This window comes from Molothrus ater, chromosome 1, assembly GCF_012460135.2.
Source record: "Molothrus ater isolate BHLD 08-10-18 breed brown headed cowbird chromosome 1, BPBGC_Mater_1.1, whole genome shotgun sequence".
Lineage (NCBI taxonomy): Eukaryota > Metazoa > Chordata > Aves > Passeriformes > Icteridae > Molothrus > Molothrus ater.
In genome coordinates, this window is record NC_050478.2 from 58975793 (window position 1) to 59001133 (window position 25341).

The 25341-nt window shown below is 42.4% G+C and overlaps 3 protein-coding genes across 4 annotated transcripts; all 3 read right to left on the bottom strand.

Annotated features, from left to right (window-relative positions):
• Positions 1 to 1483: 1483 nt before the first annotated feature.
• On the bottom strand, positions 1484 to 9937 carry RBFA (ribosome binding factor A). Its single transcript, XM_036406780.2, has 7 exons — positions 9725 to 9937; positions 8684 to 8726; positions 7929 to 8105; positions 6554 to 6666; positions 5016 to 5100; positions 3255 to 3325; positions 1484 to 2210 (listed from the first exon to the last, which is right to left on the bottom strand). The coding sequence occupies exons 1-7, from the start codon at positions 9832 to 9834 to the stop codon at positions 1817 to 1819; spliced, it is 993 nt and encodes a 330-aa protein (XP_036262673.1). The 5' UTR covers positions 9835 to 9937; the 3' UTR covers positions 1484 to 1816.
• A 430-nt stretch (positions 9938 to 10367) lies between these two features.
• LOC118701853 (probable 2-ketogluconate reductase) lies at positions 10368 to 15124 on the bottom strand. Its single transcript, XM_036406781.2, has 7 exons — positions 15042 to 15124; positions 14588 to 14648; positions 13708 to 14092; positions 12798 to 12969; positions 11578 to 11756; positions 10979 to 11075; positions 10368 to 10604 (listed from the first exon to the last, which is right to left on the bottom strand). Exons 3-7 carry the CDS (start codon positions 14087 to 14089, stop codon positions 10451 to 10453), a joined length of 984 nt encoding a protein of 327 aa, XP_036262674.1. The 5' UTR covers positions 14090 to 14092; positions 14588 to 14648; positions 15042 to 15124; the 3' UTR covers positions 10368 to 10450.
• Positions 15125 to 18472: 3348 nt separating this feature from the next.
• On the bottom strand, positions 18473 to 25015 carry LOC118684360 (probable 2-ketogluconate reductase). Of its 2 annotated transcripts, none has more exons than XM_036379178.2 (6): positions 24772 to 25015; positions 24177 to 24561; positions 22558 to 22729; positions 20366 to 20544; positions 20077 to 20173; positions 18473 to 19237 (listed from the first exon to the last, which is right to left on the bottom strand). In XM_036379178.2, exons 2-6 carry the CDS (start codon positions 24556 to 24558, stop codon positions 19081 to 19083), a joined length of 987 nt encoding a protein of 328 aa, XP_036235071.1. In that variant the 5' UTR covers positions 24559 to 24561; positions 24772 to 25015; the 3' UTR covers positions 18473 to 19080. The 2 variants fall into 2 exon arrangements, with proteins under 2 accessions (XP_036235071.1, XP_054373594.1); XM_054517619.1 differs by having other exon boundaries at positions 24746 to 24775.
• Between the last annotated feature and the right edge of the window lie 326 nt (positions 25016 to 25341).

A 25341-nucleotide genomic window follows, 5' to 3' on the forward strand; every position in this document is an offset into this window, starting at 1 on the left:
GAGCCTCCTGCCAGCCAGCACCCCCAGACCCCTCCTGCAGGGCTGCTCTCCAGCACTCCTCATCCCATTTAGACTTTTGCCTGCCATTACTCCTTCCTATGTGTAGAGTCTGGCATTTATCCTTGTTCCATTTCATGCCACTGATGTTTGCCCAAATACTCCAGGCTACCCAGATCCCTCTGCAAGGCCTTTTGTCCCTTGGGAATGCCAGCAGCACCTCCCAGTTTGGAATCATCAGCAAACTTGCTCATGGTGCATTCAATTTCTGCATCCAGATCCCCAAGAAATATATTGAACAGAACCAGCCCTAGAATGGAGCCTGAGGAACACCACTGGTGACCAGTCACCAGCCAGATGTCCTTTGGCCAGATCTTCACCCAGCGCACTCATCCCACAGCTGGAAAATTTGTCCCAAAGGATGCTGTGAGGTACAGTACCAAGAGCCTTACAAAAGCCCAGAAAAACCACATCCACTGCATTCCCCTCATCTGCTGGGCAGGTGACCTTATTACAGGACACTAAATTATTTAAACTGGACTTTTTTTTTTAATGCATCTGCATTGACTATGACTGATGATTGCAGTGTTCTTTAAGTGTAGTGATAGGACAAGTCTTAAGTTTTAAATGAAAAGAGAGTAGATTTAGATTAGATATGAGGAAGAAATTGTTCTGTCAGGGTGGTGAGGCACTGGCACAGGTTGTCCAGAGAAGCTTGTCCAAGATGCCCCATCCCTGGAAGTGTTCAAGGTCAGGTTGGACAGGGCTCTGAGCAACCTGGTCCAGTGAAAGATGTCCCTGCCCAGGCAAGGGGCTTGGGTCTAGATGATCTTTAAGGTCTCTTCCAACCCAAACCATTCTGTGATTCCGCTGTATTGTAGGGCAACCTCCCCTGTGTTGATTTTCTTTACCTCCCCATTAACTACTGGAATTAAATTTTCTGTATTTCTGGTAGAATTCTCTTTTACTACCTTGTTCATTGTAATTTCTTTGAAGCTTGCAGCCTTCTGACTTTATACATTCTTGCGATTATTTTTTATGTGCTTTGAGTCAGAAAGTTTTATTCTCTTTTTATATGATTCCCTATTCATTTTCAGATCTCAATTTCTGGAACATTCTTCCCTGCTGCTCTTTCTCTGCTTTTCAAGTTGTTAATACATTTTCTAAGTCACAATGTTTTGCCAGATTTGACCCAATGGATAAGCAGTTCTCAATTTTTTTCTGATGCAGTTTCCCTTGCACAACTATAAATTTATTTTCTTTCAGGGTTGTAACTTTATTGGCCATCATTGAGATGTTTTTTGTAGAAGGTGTTCCCCCATTAGACTGGTCCTCTAGAGAAGACCCTGTCCTTGTCTTTGTGTGATGAAGCTGAACACTACTGTCATTATTTTGCTTCCCTCTTCCTTCCTTATATCAGAATAACAAGTACCATCACTTAGTGGTAACTTTTATACAGGTCACTAAAAAAATAATAAAAGAAATATTGCAATATAGAAACCATAATTTTATTGGAAATAATCAACACAACTGCAAGAAGTTTTAACTCAGTGCTCTAATAGGTATATTTTATTGTTACAAAACTGCTTTCTGCTTGAACGTCCCTCAACTGCAGCAGCTTGGAAGCTGCCTAACAGCATGACAGTAATGACAGTTTTTCTTACATACTTTGTGCTAGCAAACATGCTCACACGTGGCAAATCTATTCGTTTGAATGAGGAAGTGGTAAACATGTACAAAATAAATCTTTCAGTAGCTGTGGCAGTCTTTATTTTTTGTGATTGGCAGCCTTCATTTCAAAGGGAGAGGCTTTTTCACTTCATTTCCTTTTACCAGTAGGCTGAGTTAAAGTTTTGTCATCATCCACATCCAATTCATTCACCTCTTCCTGTAATTCATCCTGCAGCTCATAGTCTGAGGCTGATTCAGTGTTATCATCCCAGTAATCAGCTTCGTATCTGTCCAGTAAGTGTTTCTGGGGCATAACGTCATCATCGTCAGGAGGATTCCTTGCTTTTTTCTTTTTCATTTTCTTTTGAATCTTAGAAAGCTGCTGCTGCTGCTTCTCTGTCCAGACAAAGTTTTGTGTATGTCTTGACGCTTTCATTTTTTTATAGTCCATTATCTGTTTATTCAGCAGTTCATGATCAACACCAAACAGATTAGGCCGTATGGGTGAATCTGAAGATTGAGCTGTTGAAGGGAAGAGTTTACTGTGGGAAAGAAAACAAATATTGGCTTGGGTTTTCCCCCACATGTATTTCTATTTTTGACAACTTGAGTAACACAGAAATAAACTGGACTTTTCAGTTTAACATTATTAACACCCTGTGTTCCCTATGTTATGAAGGAAGAGATACCACCATATCATGTATGCAAGGACAGTTTGTGTCAACAGATTTAATGGAAGAAAGCCAATAAAGCAACAACATGCCAGATGAAACTGCCAGTCTCTGGGAAAAAATGTACCTAGGTGAGCACTGTATCTGAGAGACCCAAGGAACTCAAGACTTCTCCCAGCTCTTCCAAGAAGTGAGAAGCAGCAGCCTCTGTCTAAAACACATCAGAGCGATGTGACACCTTCTGATGGACTTGACTATTTCCCCAAGACACGGAGAAAGGTGTTAGGTATGCTTTGGGAGATCTGTCACAGGAATGACTTCCCACAGGAAGCTATTTCTGATTCACACCTGATGGACCATCCTGTGAGATGCTGAGGCACAGAAGGCATTTCTACCAACAGACTACAACACACAGGTGCAAAGGCTGTTGGCTTTGAGAGCATCCAGTATACAGAACCACTATTCCAATAGGTTGTTCAGCCCTATCTCTCAATGGTTAAAAATTCCTCACAGAAGAATGTTAAATCAATTTAGGGAGGTTTGTCAGTAAACTTGCAATCCATACATAATAAACCAAACTTGTATCAGAACAAAGTGGACAAGTAGAGCAGTACTGGTAAATGCCATTTTCATCCTCATGAGACGATTGCCAGCAAAAACAAACATTACTGCTGCAGAGCATTTTTAAAATTTTGATTATCATCAACACATCAAGTCTGGAAATCTTAGAAGTTCTACATATATTTTGCTCATAAAAACTAAGATATTAATACCAGAACAAGTATCAGGTCTGTGAGTAACAATGTACACATCTAATTAAAATATACTTTCTCTTACGTCAAATAATACCCAATTTAAGTTGGCTAGCAGAGATGGAAACAGACAGTCCTACAATTCTGAACCAAAAAGACCCACCTTGAATCATTTTGAGATGATTCTTCTTCTTCTGGAGGTCCAAAATCAGCAATTGCCAGTAAGTCCTCCACCTGTAAACACATGAAGGCCACAGATATTTAAATCTACTTTGTTTAAATCTACACTGTTTATCTACTTTGTTCCCTCTACATAAGAAACAGACAAGTATCCAACAAACAATTCTATGTTTGGACTATTTAGCAAAACCACTTTAAAACAGCCTTTTCCTTCTTTACATGGAATTGCTTATACTTCTTTCCTGGGATGTTTTTGTCAACTAGTGAATCCAGAGATTCCTACAAAGTTTTTTGCCTTATGTGCATTATGAACCCTTGGCTAGGGATTGTTTGACCTTTTTTGGTTTATTTCTTCTTACCTCAGTCTTGCAAATCCTTTTGCATAACATCCTTACACTTAGATTTTTTTTCACCTCTTCTCCCTTTCTGCAAGTTTGCATTTCTCTTACAGGCAACTATGGAGGTCCCAAATCCTTTTAACATGGCATCTAACCAGTAAATGCTACAAAATATTAATGTATTATTAATGCATTATTATATGCTGTGCTCACAGAATATATGTAATCGTGAAAATTTTCTCTTGTTTGAAATTTAATTTCAGCTTTTCTTTACATTAATTCCCTTATAATTCATTGAGTTATTCTAGGAGTTTAATTTTTTCCCTTTACTTACAATACTTAAAAACCAAGTTCAGTGTGCTACTTGAATCTGTGATTGACATAAATCTGATGAACTGTGAAGTGGGAGAAAATGATCCATCTATCTGCTCCCCAGTGTCATTCCCTGACAGAAGTGATATAAAGAGGGTTTTTACTTATCTTCTGTGAAACTCAGAACTTTTCTGATCACAGAAAGTTCAAGCAGTTCATTGCATTTCTAGAGAATCTGAAATTCTTTTTATCCCTTCCAGCTCTGCTCATGCACACTGCAGGAGCCCATAAGGGTCTAGGAGTAATTGGCTGTAACAGCAACACTATTATAAATAATAAGGCACTTCAGGGCACAGAAACATGAACCTCTTCTTTTCAACTTCTGTTCACATCCACAGCTTGAGGAGACATTTCTCATCAAATTCTACTCATTGGTGTCATCTTTCTCTTCTGGAAATCTCACTATGTTAAGAGATCTCGCTTCACAGTCCAATGACAGCAAATTCCCAGGAAACATCAGCATTCTAGTAATATTTCAACTAGTTAAAGCTATCAACACCTTGACAGAAAACATGAAATGGTAAAGATAATTTTAAAAGTTAAGGAAAAAAATGTAGTATGAATAAGCCTACATCCCCTATGCAAAGATTTGCACTTCCCTACAAACATTTTAACAAGTCACAGATGGAAAAAGATATGGGGGAAAATAAAAATTAAAAAATCACTGTTTTTTCAATTGAATCTTAAAAGCACATAACATTTAAAATGTGGAAAGCAGCTCCTCCAACCTCATTTCCATAATTATGTACACCAGGCAGCCTTATATTATTCCTTAAAATGGTAATTTAATTCTTTAAAAATTCTTCACTGGCCTAATGATACTTTTAAAATACTTTAAAAATTCTTCACTGGCTTAATGATACTACAATTCTTCTACATATTATATAGGCAACAATCTTACTCAAGATTATTTGTTAAAATGATTTTTGCAACTATAGAGAAAGACTGATTTTTAATGAAAATTGGTAGAGCAACTAAATTATCAGCTCTCTGCTAAGTCTACATTTGTACATTGAATCAAAGATTAGATTTACCTCTTTTACAGCTGCAGCTTCTTTGTCTTTTATAAATATTACTGGGGGTACATTTCCTACAATCTGCTGACTCTTCAGAAGATACCTGGCAAAAACACAGCATTCACCAGCATGAGTATCAGTATATCATCTGCCAGACAAGTAAAAGGTGTTAAATTAAATCCAGCAGTACTGCACATTTAAAGATATGGCTTGCAAAACTTCCAGTCTGATGAGGAGCTATCCAGGTTGATGCTAAGCAATACATCACTGCAGAACCCCAACTTCGAATGCACAGCATACAAAAACTACTGGCTGCAGGTCCAGCTGAGTATTGATGATATTAGGTTTGTCCATATCTGTGTACATAGTCTGGCACAGATTCTTTCCCCACTTCATTTGGTATCCTTATCCCCTCTGTAGGGATAAGAGCAGTGGGGGAATACAGCCCTCAGAACAGGGCAAGACAACTTATCCTACATGCTAGCTGCAGGAATGATTGACAGGGGTCCCCTTCTCTTCTTCCCAGGAGCAACTTTCCTTCTTAAAGAGTGGAAGCTGTGGAGTAGAAGAGAGCATTGTGCTGGAACAGGAATTACACAGCTTATGGAAACAGGGAGAAAGGAAATAGTTTCACAAGTATGGGTCTATGCCACCTGCCACATGGGTGAAGTCCTTAACTTCCCACAAACTGCCTGGATAGCAGAGGGAAAGCCAAGGAAAGGGAAGAAGAGACAAAAATCTCAATGATACCATGAAACATCACCGGACTCCGTGTTGGAAAAATGGGGAAAAGCATCCAAATACACGGTAGCATTCTCAGTTTGGGGGGTTTTTTGGTATCAGTATTGTGAAGAACTACTGTAATAACGGTCATCCCTTTCTGGAGGCCTAAATCATCCCCAGCAATCAGAACTGCCCAGTGAATCTGCAAGGAGATCCTTGCAGCTGTCAGTTCCCTGTACAGCATCCCGTCCTGGGCTCCTGTTCCACACAGCCTGGCCAGCCACTGTTGCAGTAGTATTAATCAAGTCACAATAAGCAGTGCAGTTCAGCTCCAGGGAGCAGCCTCTGGGCTGACTGACAGAAGCTCACAGCTAAAGGGAGCTCTCCTAGGATGCAGGCATCTTATTGGTTCAGAGATAGACCAATGAGCTGTCTCGACCCGGGAGTTTGGAATGGGATAAACGAGTCTGATGTCTGACGACCAGAAGGGAGTTCTGTCGTGCGTTACATCGTGGATCCGCTGTAGTAAGCCACCACCACCAGGACACTGGAGTGAGACCTGTGCCACACTCCTCTTGCTTTCTGCTTGGCCCACTCCTGCCCTGGGAAAGCACAGAAGCCAGAAAAGCCAGCTATGCTCCAGCAAAAGATCACACAGCTGGTCTGACACAGCCACCCTTCCCTGTGAGGCTCATCACAGAGATGATGAGATGCTCTCTTTTAGATACTCCAAGTATCTAAAAACCTAAGGCATCCCAGTAGGTCCGGTCTAGACTGTCAGAAGTACTGAAGAAATGGCCACAGGAGGTGGCCTGTCTATCCCACAGCAGTACCGTATACGTGGAGCACTCTTTCGCAGCACACTTTCAATGTAACTGTCCTTCTCCACAGTGGAAGCAGGGTTCCAGTACACACGGCACGCTGAAAAGTTGGATGACAGGGACACCTAGAGAAAAGGCAAATCTCTTTTTAAGATGATGTATATACACACAAACCTCATATACAATGAAGTCTGTGATGGATTGCAGAGGGCCTAATAGAAAATGTCTTTTGATAATGGAAGTGATGATATCAGACCAGAATCAGCTCATGAGTAAATCAGGACTGATCTACACCCAGCCATGTCCCTGTGCAGTGCAAACACTGTGCAGCTATAAAATCTGTATTGTGTTGGGAAGAAGGCTGTTTCTTTCCATCTCTCACGTTATAAGTTGTTTAACTTACAGCAATGCCTCCTGAAAGAACTGTCTTGCCCACAGCAGCCAGCATTTTTACATGCAGACATGTGATCTGAGACAAGCTCTAGAGAGACAGAAATACTCTGTGAAGGGCGCTGCACATATACAGCCAAAAGACTCATCTTGCCCATGTAGTTTTGAACACTTGTCTGACAATAGAATTAATTCAGCTGGAAAAAACATCTATTTTAGTAATGAATGACAACCCTTTACCTCATAGATGCAGCTATGAGGTATCATTTTCTATGCTTCTAATATCAAAGTTAAGTCCACCAAGCTTTTAAGCTAAACACTGGTATAATTTAATCTTTATAAAACAGCAAATGTAGATGATAAAAATTGCAGACAACAAAAAAGAATGCAGAGACTGACTTAGTTCCTGTATCAGAACTCTAACATCCCTTTCAAATCCACAAATTATGACACCACTAGATACAATTACATACAAATCTCAATTCTTTCTCAGATCTGGCTTGACAATGACATTTTCTTAGGCTTGCCCTTTTTTTTTAACTAATCTCATGCATCACTTAGGTCTTCTGCCAGTAACATTGCTGGGGAGTGACACAAGCAGGTGACAACTCTCACACAGCTACAAGAAGAACAGACTCTTGGAAAGATACAATTACATTGGTAAAACCATGCTCCTCCTTCTGAAAGGGCAAGACAAAGAGTTTATGTCTGAGTAATAGAAAAAAAGTCATATCAGGAGAATCATCATTGAATTGGCCTGAGTTGCATTTGCATTAGAGTGGCAAAGGTCAGGCAAAAGTCAGGCACTACAGTGGCAAAGCTCTGCTCATGTGTACTCCAGTGCAAGATGTTGCTGCACTCTGCCACATCAGAAGCAATACAGTAAAACTCCTCTTGGCACACATCACAACATGCAGGGGAGCTCCTTTGGCACGTCCATGCCAACCTCACAACGTAATCAGAGTGGCTCAGCACAAGCTGTAGCCTTGGCACTTGCCTTGCAGATTTCCAGCTTGAGATCATAAAACTCCTGACTGACTTCACAGGTAGTGGCCATCTCTAACACAGCTTTATGAATAAGCCCATTCAAGACTCTGCAGCGCATATTGTCTTCTCTCCTTGCTTTTGTAAGGTCATTTTTCTTTAAAAAGTCCAACTTGGTTGGTTTATACAACTATAAAAAGAAACAAACAACACATTAAATAGTAGTTACACACTTGTATTAGGAAACTATATACAGTTTCATGCACTTTACTAAGTATGCTCTTATTTCATTATTGCAGCTGTGATGGCTTTATATAGGTCCTACATATCAAGTGTTTCAATACAGAATACTTCTGTTCACAAAATCTTTGACATTCGTGTACTACAGTCAAAGTTTCTAAAGTTCTTTGTGTATTTTGTAGCAAGTTATGAAGCTCCATAGATCTGTTTTCTCAAATACAGCATGCATTGACTGAAAAGTTTTGCTTGTTTGAAAAACAAACATTAAAAAAGTTTCATTAAACTAACTTCTATGAATAGAAGTTTTAATCTGAATCAGTACTCAGGAGTGTGCAAGAGAGCATTGATGCTGCAAAGGATGAAGCCAAATGGCAATCCTGTCACAGTCAGACTGAAGCCCTACTCTTTGTTCACAAAATCCTGCTATTTCTCCATCAGAAAATGCTTTAAAGTTAGAATCAATGGCAGAAACACAAGTCTGTTCCTCCTGGCACAAATAAACATATTGCCTTCAGAACTTGCACTTACCGTTTGTGATCCCAGGGTAGGGCTGTCATACCAGTACTTCTTTCTTTTGGGAAAAGGAAAGGAAATCAGCCTTATCTTTCAGTAGCTCAGAGAAATAAGGATTCTCTGTGTAATTAATATTCCACCTGCCTGAAAGGACACCACAATACCCAGGTTTTCAGAGAAGTAGCTGGGGTGCACGGAGCAATGCTTCCCACCCACAGCTGAAGCTGCGCATAGATGGGAAGGGGGTGGAAAAGAACAGCTCTCAGGTTTCTTTAGATTCAGAGAATCATTAAGGTTCGAAAACAGGGCTATGATCATCAAATCCCATGGTTAACCCAGCACTGACAAGTCCAGCACTAAACCATATCTCTAAGCACCACTTCTACGCGTTTTCTGAACACTTCCTGAGACAGTGATTACACCACTTTCCTGGGGATCCTGTTCTATTGCTTGACCATTCTTCCCTTTCAGTGAAGAATTTTCTCCCAATTTCAATCTAAATGTCCCTTAGTGCAACTTGAGGCCATTTCCTCTCGTCCTGCCACTTGTTTCCTGGGAGAAGAGACTGACTCCCACCTGGCTACACCCTCCTTTAAGGCAGTTGTAGAGTGGTAAGGTCCCCCCTGAGTCTCTTTTTCCCCAGGCTGAACACCCCCAGCTCCCTCAGCTGCTCCTCACAGGACTTGTGCTCCAGACTCTTCACTGCTGCCCTTCACTGGACATGCTCCAGCAGCTCGATGTCTTTCCTGCACAGAGGGGCCCAGAATTGGACATAACACCAGAGGTGTGGCCTCACTGAGAGCACAGAGCACCGAGGGACGATCAGTGGCCCGGTCCTGCAGGACACACTACTGCTGGTAGAGGCCAGGGCCATTGGCGTTCTTGGCCGCCTGGGCACATGTTCAGCCGCTGCCGACCAGCTCAGATCGGTGGCTCGGGGTCGGTGTCTCTCTTTCCTCCGCGGTGCCAGGGCCGCGGGAGCGCCCGAGCCCCACAGCCCTCTGACTTCCCTTGCCCCAGCGCCCACAGCCCACCCCGGCAGGGCCCCACACCTACTTATTCTTGCGGAGCATTTTCCGCAGCAAATTCCGGGAGCCGGCCAGGGCTGCGGAGCTGCGCAGGGCCCGGCAGCACAGCGGCACCACGGCCACCCGGGCGCCCCACATTGCTGCCCTGGCCCGCGGCCCGGCCCGGCCCGGCCCGGGGAGCTCCCACCTCCAGCTCCGGCTGTGCCTCAGGCTCCGGCTGCGGCTCCCCCTGCCGGCACGGAGGCCCGGCCCCGCGGCTGCGGGTGTCCCGGCCGGTCCCGGAGAGGGAAGGAAGGAAGGAAGGAGAGAGGGAAGGAGGGAGAGAAGCCGAGCCGCTCTCACGTTGGGCGGGGCTCTCACACACTCAGACCGTGGCTCCTTCTCCGGCCCGCGGCGGGAGCACGCACCCAAGGGCCGGGATTGCTGCTGGAGCCGCCCCGACACGCCGGCTGCGCTTGTGGCTGTGCCGGGCGGTCCCTCTTAAAACACCATTTACATGTCCTTCACTTCGCTGCTGCATCGGCGGACAGCTGTAAGGGGGTGCGAGGAAAGTAAATAACATTGAGGCAAGACTCGGTGCTCTGGAGTTTTCCAGAGTTTCCAGTTTTCTTGAAGATCAAGACAAAACACTGCAGTTTTCCACACAGAACTGCTGCTGGATATTAAATAAATTGAACCCGTGATTTATATATTTTATCTGCATAACACGAAATTACACGAAGTAATTACATCATTAATCCTAAATGCAAGCTGCTCAGGGCAGCACCTCACGAGGGATAGGAAGACCCGCCAGGCCTGCCTCTATGCTCTCTGCCATTTCCTCCATCATAACCCAGCGCGTCTTCTCGGTGGCACTTCCGATGTGAGGAGTTATTATAACATTCTTCAGCTTTAACAAGGGGTGATCCCTGGGAGAGGAAAAGAAATGCTGAAATAGTCACTCTCAGCACACTCATCAGTATTTCATCAGTATTGCAGGCCGCCAGAGAAAATAATAATTAAAAATAAAACAAAACCTAATTGCATGACCCAAGTATATTCAGAGGACTTCAAAGTGCTGCCTAGCTTGGTGGGGTTTTATGCAACAAATCCTCCAAATGAGTAAGTGTGAATTTTATTTGGCTGAAACAGGATTAGGGACAAAGTTTCAGTAGGACCAGTGCACATACCTCATATACTCCTACTAACAAAATTATGCAACTTCTCACATGTTCACAAAATCTTACTCAGTTTGAACATCACACATACACCCTTTTATTTTTAACAAAAATACATGTCCTACCTTGGCAAAGGTTCAGGATATGTCACATCCAGAGCAGCTGCCTTAATAACTTTGTTTTGAAGGGCTTCCACCAAAGCATCCTGATCCACTATTAGACCTGGGTTACAGTAAGAAGGATATATTCATTTTCATGTCCTCTCAGTATTCTTTTGGGTGAAGTGGTGAGGCAAACAGCAGGGCAGGCCATGGTCACAGTGCAGAAGCAGCAGTGGAGTGTGGTGGAGTGGGAGTGGGAAGTCTGGGTATGTGCATCGGGGAATTAGCAGAATGAAACAGTGCCAGCTGTCAGGGTAGGCTGTGCCACCCTAATGTGTGTGAGCAACAATATTGCATTAAATAAATAAAAAGCTTAAGTAGGAGATATATAGATACACATGGGCTTCTAACACTCCAAGGTCACTAACATTTCAGAGATCTACTTTCTCATTATTATGGGAACACTTAAATATTTTACTGAGATATGACCATGGGTGTCTAAATAAACTAATAATCAGAAAATTTACGGAAAATTTCAGAGGGACAGCCTCTATATTGGAGGTTTTCCCAGGACTTGTCATGCCACCAAACATTAATGCAGTTTTGTTTATTCTGCACCTTACCTCTGCTGATATTAATAAGAGTAGCAGTGGGTTTCATCAGCTCCAGCTCCCTCTTCCCAATCAGTTTGTGTGTCTGTGGAGTTAGGGTCACAGCTAATAATACAAAATCTGACTGCTGGAGCAAATCATCTATCTTCTTACAGTAAACAGCTCCAACAGCACTTTCTTCTTCCTTTTTTCTGAAGGAAAAAATCCCAAAATTAAACTGCAGTAGCAAGAAACAAGGGAAACATCAAATCACCAGTAGAGAAAATGTTTCTTTATCTTTAAATGTATTTTTATCTTTAAATGTTTCTTTATCTTTAAATGTATCTTTATCTTTGCTGTGTAGTTCAAAGCAGTTAGCTGCTTGCCTGAAACTCAGCAAAAAAAAGATCAAGCTATTTCCCACAATACCAAGTGAACTGTACACAAATGTGCAGTATGGTGGGGATGGAAAGTAAGAAATGGGTATCACATAAATGCATTGAATAAATGATAAACCAAATGCATTTTTGTCACAATTTCTGTGCTAGGGATTCTTTTCCTACCCAAAAGCAATACTGATGTCTTGTGAAAATAAAGTAATTTAAGTAAGTAATGTGAAAATTACTGAGGAAACAGACAAGACAGGGCAGGGATTAAATCTTCCCAAATCTATGTCAGCAACAGCCTGATTGTGCTGTGCATCAGTGCTGATTCACTGAAACCACATGCTGCAGAACCTGCTGGCACACTCGATCTGTATCAGGATGAGGTTGGCTGGCTCTCATCAAGTTCCCACAAAAGAAAAGAATGGAATGGGCCTGATGGGAGCACAGGGCCACAGGGCCCATACACCTCACCTAGAAGACAGCAAACAGATTGGCAAGTCTGGCCCTATATTGTCACATGGCTTTGGAAGGGTGAGATGTCTCTGCCTGAATCCCTCTCTCACCTAAATCACAGGAGTTAAGTCCTCCCAGTTTCCTCCTTTCCAGTCCATTGCAATGTCACCACCATGGCAGGAGGAAGCCAGGAGCCCCAACTAACAGGGAGAACTGTGAGGTATATCTCTCCCATTCCTTCCTGACTTTCTTTCTGTATAAATTGGGAAATTAATTACCATCTTGGAATATGTGTATGTACTTTTCCACTTAAAATAAAGAGCACTGTATAAAGTGAAAGCACAATGAAAAGTACAAATAACACATAAAAAGAGTGACAAAATAGAGTTGCCTTAGAACTGCAACAAGCTTTACCTCTGATTTCTGTTGTGGTACAAAATCTTCATTTCAAAGGCTTTGGCTCTTTCAGCCACTTTGTAACCAATTTTGCCCATTCCCAGGATTCCCAGAGTTGCTCCAGAAACCTCAACCCCCAGCCAGTCAACGGGGAAATACTCTGTGTCAGGGGAGACTGCCATCTCATGGCCTTGGAAGAGCAAAAGAAGAGTTATGTAATCTAAAGGATGTTCCAGCATCTGGTTACTTCCCTCCCCCACACACACGCTTTTTATCATAGGACTAGGCAGAAGCACAGGAGCAGTAATGTATTGTCATGTATTGTATTGTTTCTGGACAATAAGTGAGTAATGCTGCACTGTACACAGGACTGCTGACACTGATTTCTTGCTCAGGAGAGAAACATACCCAGCTTCTCTTTGGCAAGAAAGGAAGCAAGGAAGGTTAGGCCAAAGCAGCAGTAAGGGCTTCTGATTCCCAGCCTCCTTGCAGATACACCAAGGTTGGCAGGGAAAAGAAACACAGAGCATGGTGGGCAGATTTCTTGTTCATAATGACTCAGATACATGGCAGCTTGGCAAAGACAGTCTTCAAACCTCCTTGAGAATACATTCTTTTAATCCCCTTTTATTGCAACCTGAAAAGCAAGACTGCAATGAACAAGTACAATGAGTAAGTGGCTGTTGGCTGAGGGAGAAGAGGCCTGAATTTAGAGTTGTCCAAAGAAGGAACAACTCTACCTTGCCAATATGCCAGTTTGGAAATAGGATGCCAGTTATTGTCAATGAGACAGATTTGTCTTAACTTCTTCCTTTGCCCCTATTTCCCATATTTCTAGTGTTAAGCTTACTTTTGCATCAGCACACATTTTCTGCATGTTTTGAAGTCATCTTTTCTATGAAAAACCTAAGATCATTTAAGTTATTACCTTCCACAAGTCTCCTGGAAGATGCCAGCATCAAAGCCATCCCCATGTCTGCAGTGTCAGTGGAAACAACAAATGGAGTATTGGACACCTTCACACCATAGCTGGAGAGGAGTTTCAGATCCAAGTGATCTATTCCCACTCCTGCACTTGCAACTACCTTCAAGTTAGGCAAGCTCTGGAGCAGCTCTTCATTAATAGCTGGTTTGTGATACCACACATAGATAGCTCTGATCTTTTTGCTGAGAAGTGTCTTGTTTTCAAGATATTCTTTCATGGTGATGAGATGAAAATGTTTCTTCAGAAATCCAAGATGGTCTTCATATACTCCAAGCCTCCCTCCTATACAGTCAACTAGCACATAAGGCAGTTCCTGACTCTCCATGCCCTACGAAAGCAAAGAGAACCAAAAGGACATGATCTGAAGTGATCCATTATACCTTTTTTTCTAAAAACCAGGAATTGATTGGCTCAATTATATGCTGTTTTCCCACTTGATGAAGGATTTGGCTAAAGATAACCACTCACACATGCAGAAGTCTTTTAGCTTCTCCCTGTGTTATTCAGAAGGATGTTTAATTTCTATATAATCTTGTCAATAAGAAAACATTTCTGGCATACCAAGTATGCTAACACTTAAACAAGTGAGTAACCAGCTGTTACTCCTGTTCAATATTCAATATTTAAAGCCAAAGTCTTGATAATTTAAGAATGCAGCTGTGTGAGTGGAAAGGTATCTTTTAGCCTGCAAATTCTGCCACTTCTGCAATTATACTAAGCAATTATCATTGATGAGATTATCTCAGTAAAAATCTCATTTAATGTAACAGAGCTATAAATTGTCAACTATGAACTTTGGAGTTACCCATGAATGTAAATTTACCCTTTCTTTCTTCAGTCTCCTTCAGTGCTTTGCCAACTCTTCACTCTTCGCTCTGCTGACTCTGCAAAGAGCCAAGGCTGTGATTTCAGACCCCTTCACGCCGCCCCTCATTGCGAGGGGCAATGCTCCCACACTGCTCCGGCACCGCCGGGCCAGCTCCCCCTTCTGTGCCCCGGCCACCCGCCCCCGAGCGCGGTGTCCCGGGAAGTTCTCCCTGCCCGGGGCGGGCGGAGCGCTTTCCGCTGTCCCGGCAGGACTAAAGATAGGAGGGAGCTGGAGCGGCGGCCGCGGGCTCTGTCCAGCCCTGAAGGACGGCTGGGAACGGGCGGGATCCCGCAGGACAGTGGGAGCCCCCGCGCCCCCACGCCCGGTGCTGCCCCCGGAGCCACCCGCGGGGCCCGGGCCCTGTCCCCGCCCGGCAGAGGTGGGGTCCCGCGGTGCCGCTCGCACTCACCCCGTCGGCCGTGCCCGCCGCTCCCAGGCGCACCGCGGGGCGGAGCGGGAGCGGCCGCCGAGGCGGGCACTGCCCGGCTGCCCGCACCCCGCCCGGACAGCCTGCGGGGCCAGGGGGGAGGAGAGGCGGTGCCAGGGCACGGGACGGGTACCTCAATCCCTCGGAGAGAGAGCAAGGGGAGCTCACGAGTGATTGTCTGTTTTTGTAGGAGTGTTTCTGTGCTGTTCGTGATTTCAATACAGTCGGGATTTTGCGTTAATGTCCTGCACGCTGTGTTTTCCATACTGTCTTTGAAAACCGGACGTGGTCTGGCCTTTCTGCTGATCATTACACACTGTGCATATGAATTAACATGAGATGATGAGTCGTCTCTGACCAACCGACACCAGTGACAGCTCTCACTGTACAAATGAAGGTCTTTTCCAACCTATATGATTCTAGGAATACCCTAAAAATCTCTCTTTGAGACCTAAGCAGCTTGGGCAGGCTCAGGTGCTTGGACACCTGAGATGTTAGCTCAGCTACAGGCAGTCCTGTGCCAGCTTCAGCTGAGAATATGTGAGAATTTTTCTTACAAGGTTACTTGGTCTGTATCATAGAATCACAGAATGGTTTTGGTTGGAATGGACCTTAAAGCCCATCTATTTCCAAACCTCCTGCCACAGGCAGGGACACCTTTCACTAGACCACATTGCTCAGAGCCCCATCCAACCTGGTCTTGAACATTGATAGGGATGGGGCATCTACAACTTCTCTGCTCAACCTGTTCTGTTGCCTCATTATCCTCAAAGAGGACAATTTCTTCCTAATCTTCTCCGTTCTACTACCTAACCTAAACCTTCTCTCCTTCAATTGAAGGCCATTCCCCTTGTTCTGTCACTACTTGTGAAGAGTCCCTCTTCAGCTCTCTTGCAGTCCCCCTTTAGTTACTGTAAGGTTGCTATAGGGTCTCCTCTGAGCCTTCCTTTCTCCAGGCTGAACAACGCCAATCCTCCCATTTTGTCTTCATAGTAGAGGTTCTCCAACCCTGTGATAACTTAGTGGCCTTCTCTGGACCCACTTCAATAGGTTCACATCTTTTTTGTGCTGAGGACCCCAGGGCTGGATGCAACATTCCAGGTGGGATCCCACAAGACCAGAACAGAGGGGAAGAACCACCTCCCTCGATCTCCATATCCAGTGATGGGCACTGGGAAGTACAGCTTCAGTTCTCAGTTCACAGAAGCTGTGCTGAAGTGATTCCCCTGGCTGTGCAGGTGGTTCTAATCCACTGGGGAGGATGCCTGGTTTCTGGGGTCACAGCAGCTCAGGAGCCAGGACATACCACTGCTATGGGCATCCAGGAATCTTTCTCCTTTCACACTACGGAATAACCAGCCATAGGGGCTGCTGTGTCTCTCATGACTACTGTAGTGCTTTCCAAAATAATGGGTTCTGTCAAATACACTTTGATATGTTGAACATGAAGACAGTCAAGTTTAACACCAATCCTCTATAAAATTGCTAATAAAAAATAAAATATAATAACAATATCAATTGCACTAAACCATAAACTGTTCTTGTTATCCTGGTGATGAATTTTGAGTATCAGTTGCTTACATTAATTTCAAGTTCAAACAGTTAAACTTTGAAGCAGAAATGAATTAACTAGTAATATGGAGTTATAGAACATTAACTGTATTCTTAGTTAAGTTATAGAACATTAACTGTATTCTTAGTTAAGTTTGCTTGCATTTTCTTCCTTTAAAAAAATACATAAAATGATTACACATTACTTCTTTCACATAAAAAAGTTTCCAAACTGCTTTAGTGGTAAGATTGTAATGAGTAAGCTTTTAACTTACTGCTCACCTGAGATCAAAGGACCCTTGTAAAGTCCCTCTCAAAGACACAAGTCTGAGGAAGGAGGCCTACCACATTTTAGTCTTGAAGGTAAAGAAAAACCTTTGGGAGGGCAACACAGTAGTGTTTGCCTTTGTATATCAAATCCACAAATTTGAATGAACAAAATGAAGGAGGAATTAGACAGAGGAGCCAAAAAAATAACAGTCAAAGGAATGTTACTCCAAGCAAAAATCCAGGACATACATATCAAATGTCAAGAAAATGCGTATGTTATGTGGTTAGATGTGGAGAGAATCGGATGTTCTCAAAGCTGTTTCATGCAACTTGAACATCCAATTTTCAAGCTATAGGTCAGGAGCTGACACAGCTCTACAGAAATTATATCTGTTTAGCATCATATGTGAAAAGAAGTTGTCAATTGCACCAGTGCACTATCATGTTCTAAGTATATTTAGTTTGTAGACTACCTTACAGACCTCCATGTAGTGTGTTAAGCTGAATTTCACTGTGTGTACATCGTTGCTGTTTGCCAGTTTTCTCTTACAGAAAGGGATCTGATATACCAGCACTGCACAGAGCACTGAAATGAGTGAGGTCTGTGGGTATATGGAGGGAAGTATTGCATAGTCTGTGGACTTCATCCCCATCATTAAATATTGCTGTTGGTATCCATGTAATCCTGCAGGGTGAGCTGATGCCTGCAGTGTTAACAAGGTGCTTGCATAATAGTTATTTCTTAGCTTTAGGCTTTGAAGTATTGTGTTACCATAAAAGACTTTTGTACAATGCAATGCATACATCTCTCAGGTGGGTTGTACAGAATAGCTTAAGCATGAAGCTGGATAAAGACATACATTTCCTATGTCTACATTAAGTTTTATAAAGCAGTATTTTATTACAGGCAAAAAAAAAGCTGAGACAGGAAATCTTCAGGCAAGGCCAAACCAAGTGATGCATTTGTTTTCAGTGGTTATAAACTGTCATAAAGTGTTATTTGGTATCAGCCTGTCTAGCTGCTCTAGGTAAGGCCCACTTTCCCAACAGAACTCTGTATCAGCACTTTATTCCAGATCATGTACTTTTTGCACATCAAAATATTTCAAAAAACCTGAATCAATGGAGTGAACTCAGCACTTTATTCCAGATCATGTACTTTTTGCACATCAAAATATTTCAAAAAACCTGAATCAATGGAGTGAACTATAGTGGATCATCTCTTCCCTCATGTGGCCACTGCATTTTTGCATCCACTTTCAGTAACCATGAAATTGAAGGTATTGTGTGCAAATCAACTCATCACTCCAGTGACTGACAGGAAGATGTGTCTTCCCTTCTAAAGCACCCCCTGGCAGGGAGCACTTCTGAAACTAATCAGCCCAGATTCTTGAAATATCTGCAGATGTAGGAGTAAAACTCCAAGCAAATGCCAAGCATGTACAATTGTTTAAGTAGATATGAAGTACTGTATCTGATTTTGTTTGCTTCTTCACTTGAGAAAAGTTTGCATGTGCACAAGCCTTGTGTGTTTTCTGCAGTTTTAGGATATTGTTCTAAGAAAAGGCATTTTTTTCCTCTTTCTCTTTATTGTACATAACCTTGTTTTTCAGCTCTATAATTTATTGCTTAGCCTTTTATTTTTTAATAAATTTAACTTATTTTTTCAAGGTTATACATGTAACAATGAAATGTGTACTGGGCACCTGTACCTCAGAGAGCAGGGAGGCCCCTGGGGCAGTCTTGAAATTCTTGACAGCCAATTTGCTGTGCCTGAAAAGCTGCAATGTCTTGTTTCCTGGAGCTGCAAAAGTGATGGGACAAAGTGTATTTTGGCCAGCACACCTGCAAGACAAAGGCTGTGTAATGATGCTTAAGGCTCCAGGCAAAATCCCGGTTGCACTTAATGGCAACTTTGCTACAAATTTTATGGATAAATAATACTATTCATAAAGGCATCCTACATAACAAAAGGCATAGCACTGCCACACTGGGTGTTTATTTGTCTTTTGGACTTAGTATTAGACAAGAGAAACTATATAAACACAACTGACACGATGGCAAACTGCTTCCTTCCAAGCTTTAGTGTGGTGTATGAACATTTGTATTTAACAAGATCTTTAGAGCTGATGTGCAGGGGAAAGATAAGAATAAAAAGACAAAGAGAAGAATAAAAAGATATGCAATATCCTTTCACATATCAGCTAGGGAGCACTTCACTGGGTAGGGGGAGACCATTCAGGGCTGCTAGTATGTTTTCAACTGCTTCCTCTGTTATCATGTAGGTGGCCTTGTCTGTTTTAATGCCGAGGTGAGGTGTTATAATGACGTTCTTTAATTTTAACAATGCATGATCTCTGGAAGGAAAGAAAAAAAGAGTTAACTATTGTTGTTCATCTAAATAAAGAAGAGTCTTACTTTAGCTTTTGCACAGTATTTAAATTTAATTTGATACAACTCTACAAGTCCCACTTAGCCCCAGAGAACCTTAGCACCTATATTGAAGTAATTTTGAACTGCAATAGGACAAGCAAAGACTTCATAAGTAGCTCTTCTCTCCAGAAACACACTTCTGCCATGAGGCAGTAATTTGAAATATGTCAGAAGAGAGGATTTAAGCCCTCCTGACACATTTACCTTACACAATAGTCTGAGCTGTAGTTATTTGCACACAGACACAACAAGACCAAACTCCTCACAACCCAAAATGCAGCCAGCACAGTTTACTCCAAAAGGCACCATCCTGGTAGAGCAGTCTTTTTAGAGAAGCTAAGCAGTCTCTAGGCCCAAGAGGTTTGCAGTACTTCAGCCTTGTATTGTGGAAAGAAGCCTGTGGAGAAGGACACCTCCTGCTTATGCAGCAGGTCTTAGGCCTCAAGCAGCTTCCACCCATTAAAACTGGCAAGCTGCACTTGAATAAAGCAATTTGCAAGTGAAGCGCTGCTGTAGCTTTAGGGGGTGATTCTAAGGACTGGGTTTAAATGCTTTCTCTGCTCCTGCTGTTTCCTGGCTCCCAGGCTTCCCTTTGGTCTGTTATCAGCCCCTGTGTCTGGGCTGCATCCCGTTCCCATTCATGGCACTTATATCCCAACTCATGCCAGAGGCAAGGGGGCCAGCTTCCTGCCTGCTGCAGGGATGCCTCTGGCCTCAGCAGGGCTCCCCCATCCTTCCCGAGGAATAAAGCAGAGATGGCAACCTGGGCAGTGGCTCTGGGGAGGTGACATCCAAAGCCGCGGCCCTGATAACACCGGTCTGCAGAGCTGCCGCCAGCGCCTCTTGGTCAACTACTGCACCTGGGGTGGAATGAGAGTGTCCCTGAGCGCGCCTGGCAGGCAAAGAGCAGAGAGCAAAGAGAGAAGGGAAGGGGAGAGGGACGAATTTCCTGATCACCCTCCCCACATGCCCCAGCTGTGCTGGATGCAGCACGGTGCTGTGGGACACAGCAGGACCACGCTGTGAGGCCAGCCAATGGATCTGGATGGTACCTCGGCTGATGTTAATGAGGGTAGCTGTGGGTTTCATCAGCTCCAGCTCTCTTTTCCCAATCAGCTTGTGTGTCTGAGGTGTCAGGCTCACCACCAGCATCACAAAATCCGCCTGCTGGAGTAAACTGTCTATCTTTTTGCAGTAAGTGGCACCGACAGCTTGCTCCTCTTGCACTTTCCTAGCGGGGGGGGAAAAAAGCATTTCAGTCAAGAAAACATTTTCTTCAATGATATCACCAGAATACAAACAAAAGGATCTGATTATCACATCCATATAGCAAACAGGTGGCAAACAAAGGTGAATTTACCCTCAGCTCAGTCTTTAGATCCTTCTGGAGAGCTTCAAGCCCTACAGCACAGGACAGATTGCATGCCTGCCTGTCAGCCGCTTCAGTGCAGGATTCCAAGGGCTTCTTATGAAGTCTGCAAATGAACTAAGGCTGAGCACTGAAGCAGATGGCAGCACACAGTCCATTCTCCAGGATCCCCTGTGCATCTCAAAGGATGCAATCACTGCTCAAACCAGAGGAGTGGTATTCACCAGAACTCACCCATGCATGCTCTGGGCATGGCAGTGGTCCTCATCCTGTTGGCACCCCCAGTATGCCTGTCATTTTTTTATGAGTGAAATCAGCAAGGCAGCTCTTTGCCAGGCTCCTGGCTGCCCCAGGACATTCACAGAGTAAAGTGTTCAGCAGAAAAAGTCAGCAGAGTAAAGAGATTTTTAGTTTTAACTTTTCACAGTGCAGAAGAATACTTGCCATTTCTTACATTCTTTGTAAATATAGCTGTCTGAACTTTGGAAATGAAGAAGCAATGATAGGAGATCATGTGTACAATCACCTGCTTCTGGTTGCAAGAGAAGAGCTTTAAGTTATCTCCTCCCTAATCTAGAAATAAAGAGATCACACTAAGAAAACAACTTCAATTTAACTTTGACCCATGTCTCTCCTAACAACTGCACTTCACTGTTTTTTTTTTTTTTCAGGCCAATGACCATAAAGTAAGAGGGAAAAGAACAGAATGGAACTGCAGCCAGTTTTGCAGCATGCAGAGGGCACCTTGATTCAGCACACAAGCTGGAAGTGTAAATATACTTTAAATATACTTTAGGCTTTTAATTTCTGTTGCACTGTGTATTGATAATTCATCACAGCACTCTGACATAAATATTATTTTAAAGACTGAAGAATATTAAACAGAGGGAGTTGAGGATGATACACATTAAAAAAAAAGAATAGAGGGATTTGTGTCTTTTAATTTTTTTTTTTTTTTTGTGGTTTGTGAAGAAATTCTGAAATATTTTAAGGAGTACTTTCTTTTAAATGTAAGTTTGCTCAGCTGTTTTTCTGAAGAAACAGGAATGCCAAGCATGGCTAAAAATTCCTGGCCTCATTCACCCTTGTGATTTGCCTACAGCTAGCTAAAGCAGTGACCCTCCTCCAGCAGTCTGCCTATGGTGAAAATCCCTGAAAGCCACATCCTAGCACTGCAGCTTCTGCCTCCAGTCACAGAGGAGTAAAGTTCTCTCAGGGTAGGCCACAGTTTATAGTAGTAAATAATTGTTCTGCTCATTATCTGCACCTTGCCTGATTGCAAAGGCCTTGAGTGGCTCATGGGGGTCTTGCTCACTTCAAATTGAAGAGCCCCTGTGCTGAATGTCTAACAAGGTTCAGATTTCCAGATACACAAGCTAGGAGGGACTAGAAATAAAGGGTGAAATCGAGTTAAATACTTGCTAAAATTCCTACTGGCTTGAGAAAAAACCAAGATTTTCTTAAGAGCAGCTCTCAGTCATATTTTGCCAAGTATATGCTTCCTAGTTTCCAGGCACTGTTTCCAAAATATCCCTTCTGAACTTCAAAATATGGGGAAAAAATGAACAACAAATAGAGTTATGTTGTCATTATAGTAAAATGTGATAAGAATAAAAAAGCATAAGTTTGATTTCCTTCCATGCCATTTTTCTGCAGGAAACTTTGAAATTTCTAATATAAAACCTAAATTAAGTTTCCAAGTGTTTAATCACTGAGTAACTCATTACAGGAGTGATTTCAGACAACCATTCTTTTTTTTTAATCTTGGCCCTATTCCCCCTTTTCTTGCTATATTTCTGTCATAACTCCTTGAAAAGAAAATACTGACTATCTGGAAGAGTTTGTGCTGCAATTAGAGTCAAGACATATCTTTACCTCCGTGTCCTGTTGTGGTACAAAATGTTCATTTCAAATGCTTTGGCTCTCACAGCAATCTTATACCCAATGCGGCCCATGCCAATGATCCCCAGAGTAGCTCCAGCAACTTTAACTCCCAGAATATCAGCTTCACAGTAGTCCATACTTGGAGAAATTGAAATGTTATGGACTGCAAGAAAAACACATAAATATGGGAAATGAATGGGGTCCAACAGGGAGGAACAAGGTAAAAGAGCCTGGACTTGTTTTGCTACTATAGCATACTTGCAATGCTTACAAATGTGATTTTTAATGTAATGTCCTAGGTAACACCCTAACGTATCATCATCCCTGCTACATTTATAGATGATAATCCAATTTATTCTCACCATATTACAAAAAGCCTTTTGATATAATCCCTCCAAAAATTTTATTACTGCCTTAGACTCATGAAAATATTGCCCTGTTCCTCACCAACAATCAAAATAATTATTGCCAATAACAATGCAGAGTTTGAAGATATCACATGGAGAACACCATCAGATATTGGGTTTCCTCTTCACATCTGCCACTCTCCTTGGAAAGAAAAGTGAGACTTCTTTAAAAATCACAACTTGGTAATTTCTGTAATTACCTGTTAAACCTGCACAATTCTGGATAGTTCTACAACACATAAAATACAGTTATGTACACAGTGTCAGCACTTCTTGCAAGGTGACAGCCTTTTGATATTTCAATCTTCTGATATTGCCAGCTTTTCTAAAACACAAGCAGAATATTGTGAAAGGATACAAAAAATGACTCAGGAAAAAGCTCAGTCTATCATAAAACTCGGAACTATCAGAAATGCCACCAGGGATAGTTTAAGTAAATGGGAACAAGAAATTAATCTTCCTTTTAAACTGTCTCCCCCTTTGTGAGGTAGAAACCAACTTAGAGGGATGCAAACCCCCTTTGAGTTTCTATGAATCCTGTAGTAGAGATGGCAAGTCAAAGTCAGGAAAATATAAAAGGATAAATGTGAAGGATTTTTTTCCTGAAGAAAGAGGCTTTCTAACCAAGCCAAGGGTAGGTCTATTTGACAAAATAGCTAGAAAAAATTGTTGATGAGACTAGAAAGGATGCTATTAACAAAAACTGAAGTAGGCTGCCTCTATTATTACTCCCTAATGCCCCTTAAAAGCCCAAATTCTGCACCAATACATTTCAGTCTCCAAGAATATGCCCATGCCTCTATCTGCCTTGTGGGTTCCTTCCAACTCAGGATCTCCCACAATTCTATATAATCTTATACCCCATTGCTGCCTCCCATATTAAGTTCTTCTGCCAGGATGTGAGTTCAGTGATATCTGATCTTTGGCATCCCGCACTTTTGGTCATAGCACTGTAATGCCATCATGTTTTATTTATATCTGCTTGAAATAAATGCTATGTATGCCTAATGTAATAATTTAAATATACCTATTATACATAAAATATATTAAAATACCGATTATTCTGTTTGCCAAGCCAACATACTTACATTTTCACATTTTATGTAAAACCGTGTGCACTACAGGTAACCCTAAGAAAAGTCAAATTAATGGCAGGCAAATCTTGTAATAGTTTTGGAAGCCACAAAAGAATTGAGATGTTACCTTCCACGAGTCTTCTAGCAGATGCTAGCAGCAAAGCCATCCCAGTATCTGCTGTGGTGCTGGAAACAGCATGTGGAGCATTAGCCATCTTCACACCAAAGCTAGCTATAAGCTTCAGATCCAAGTGATCCATCCCCACCCCCGAATTCGCAATCACTTTTAAGTTTGGCAGGCTCTGGAGGAGCTCTTTGTCAATGACCGGTTTGTGCCACCACAAATAGATCGCTTGGACCTTTTTGCCTACATCCTTTCTGTTTTCAAGAAATTCCTTCATGGTGATGAGGTGGAAATGTTTCTTCAGGAATGGCACATGGCTATGCAATATCCCACGCATGCCACCAACTTCATTTACCAAAAGCCAAGGTAGTTCTCCTTCTTCCATGATCTGCACAAAGAAGAAAGACACAAAGTGTCAGAAGAAACACATATTATTATTTCCAGACATTTTAAAGAATAATCACTACCATGTCCCGTTTAATGACATTTATGTCAAGAGATCCTGTAAACCACAAAGGAAGATAAGAAAACCAAGACAAGCAAGCAGGTCTTTTAAATATGCTACCACTTACACACACACAGGTGCCCACATACATACACAGAGCTATTCACATAATCAGTCTGAACAAGTTCTGTCCGCGTGATCTAAGATTCCATATTATGCTGCAGTGCCGATTTCTTCTGCCCGACTAACTCCCAACACTATCAGCAAGAGTGACCACAACCAGACAGCTGTCAGGGACAGGAAAACACTAAATCAAAACCATACACCAACTTATAAATGGGGGAGGTCCAGGGGAGGATACAATCTTTAGCCAATTGGGAGAAACTGGGGGTGGAACGCAAGGAGAGGAATACAATATTTAAACCAATAAGGAGATTACAGGGGAGGGGAACAATTTAAACAAACCAATGGGATTTTGAAGGATACAAAATTGATAGGGAAATTTCTAGAGAAAGGGATGGGCTTGAGGCGCGACTGACATTCAATGGGAGAAGGAACAGGGAACAAAAGGGCAGGTCTGTAGGGAGATGGACAACTAGAACAAAACAACAAAAAAACAACAACTAGAGCAAAACAAACTAGGACAAAAAAACAACACAGGGGGGAAAGGAACAATCCATTGGTAATAAAATATGCTATAATAATACAAAATGCAGGGGGGGG

What these genes read in the sequence shown, in the direction of transcription:
- RBFA (XM_036406780.2), bottom strand. Translation starts at nt 9,834, where the DNA reads ATGTGGGGCGCCCGGGTGGCCGTGGTGCCGCTGTGCTGCCGGGCCCTG. An exon ending in AAAATGCTCCGCAAGAATAA is followed by an intron (nt 8,727 to 9,724) that starts GTAGGTGTGGGG and finishes TTTTCCCAAAAG; the next exon opens with AAAGAAGTACTGGTATGACA. An exon ending in TCAAGCTGGAAATCTGCAAG is followed by an intron (nt 6,667 to 7,928) that starts GCAAGTGCCAAG and finishes CCTTTTCTCTAG; the next exon opens with GTGTCCCTGTCATCCAACTT.
- LOC118701853 (XM_036406781.2), bottom strand. Translation starts at nt 14,089, where the DNA reads ATGGAGAGTCAGGAACTGCCTTATGTGCTAGTTGACTGTATAGGAGGG. An exon ending in TACCACAACAGAAATCAGAG is followed by an intron (nt 11,757 to 12,797) that starts GTAAAGCTTGTT and finishes TTTTTCCTTCAG; the next exon opens with AAAAAAGGAAGAAGAAAGTG. An exon ending in TCTTATTAATATCAGCAGAG is followed by an intron (nt 11,076 to 11,577) that starts GTAAGGTGCAGA and finishes ACTGTAACCCAG; the next exon opens with GTCTAATAGTGGATCAGGAT.
- LOC118684360 (XM_054517619.1), bottom strand. Translation starts at nt 24,769, where the DNA reads ATGTATGTGGGCACCTGTGTGTGT. An exon ending in TGCTAGAAGACTCGTGGAAG is followed by an intron (nt 22,730 to 24,176) that starts GTAACATCTCAA and finishes TTTTTCTTGCAG; the next exon opens with TCCATAACATTTCAATTTCT. An exon ending in TACCACAACAGGACACGGAG is followed by an intron (nt 20,545 to 22,557) that starts GTAAAGATATGT and finishes CCCCCCCGCTAG; the next exon opens with GAAAGTGCAAGAGGAGCAAG.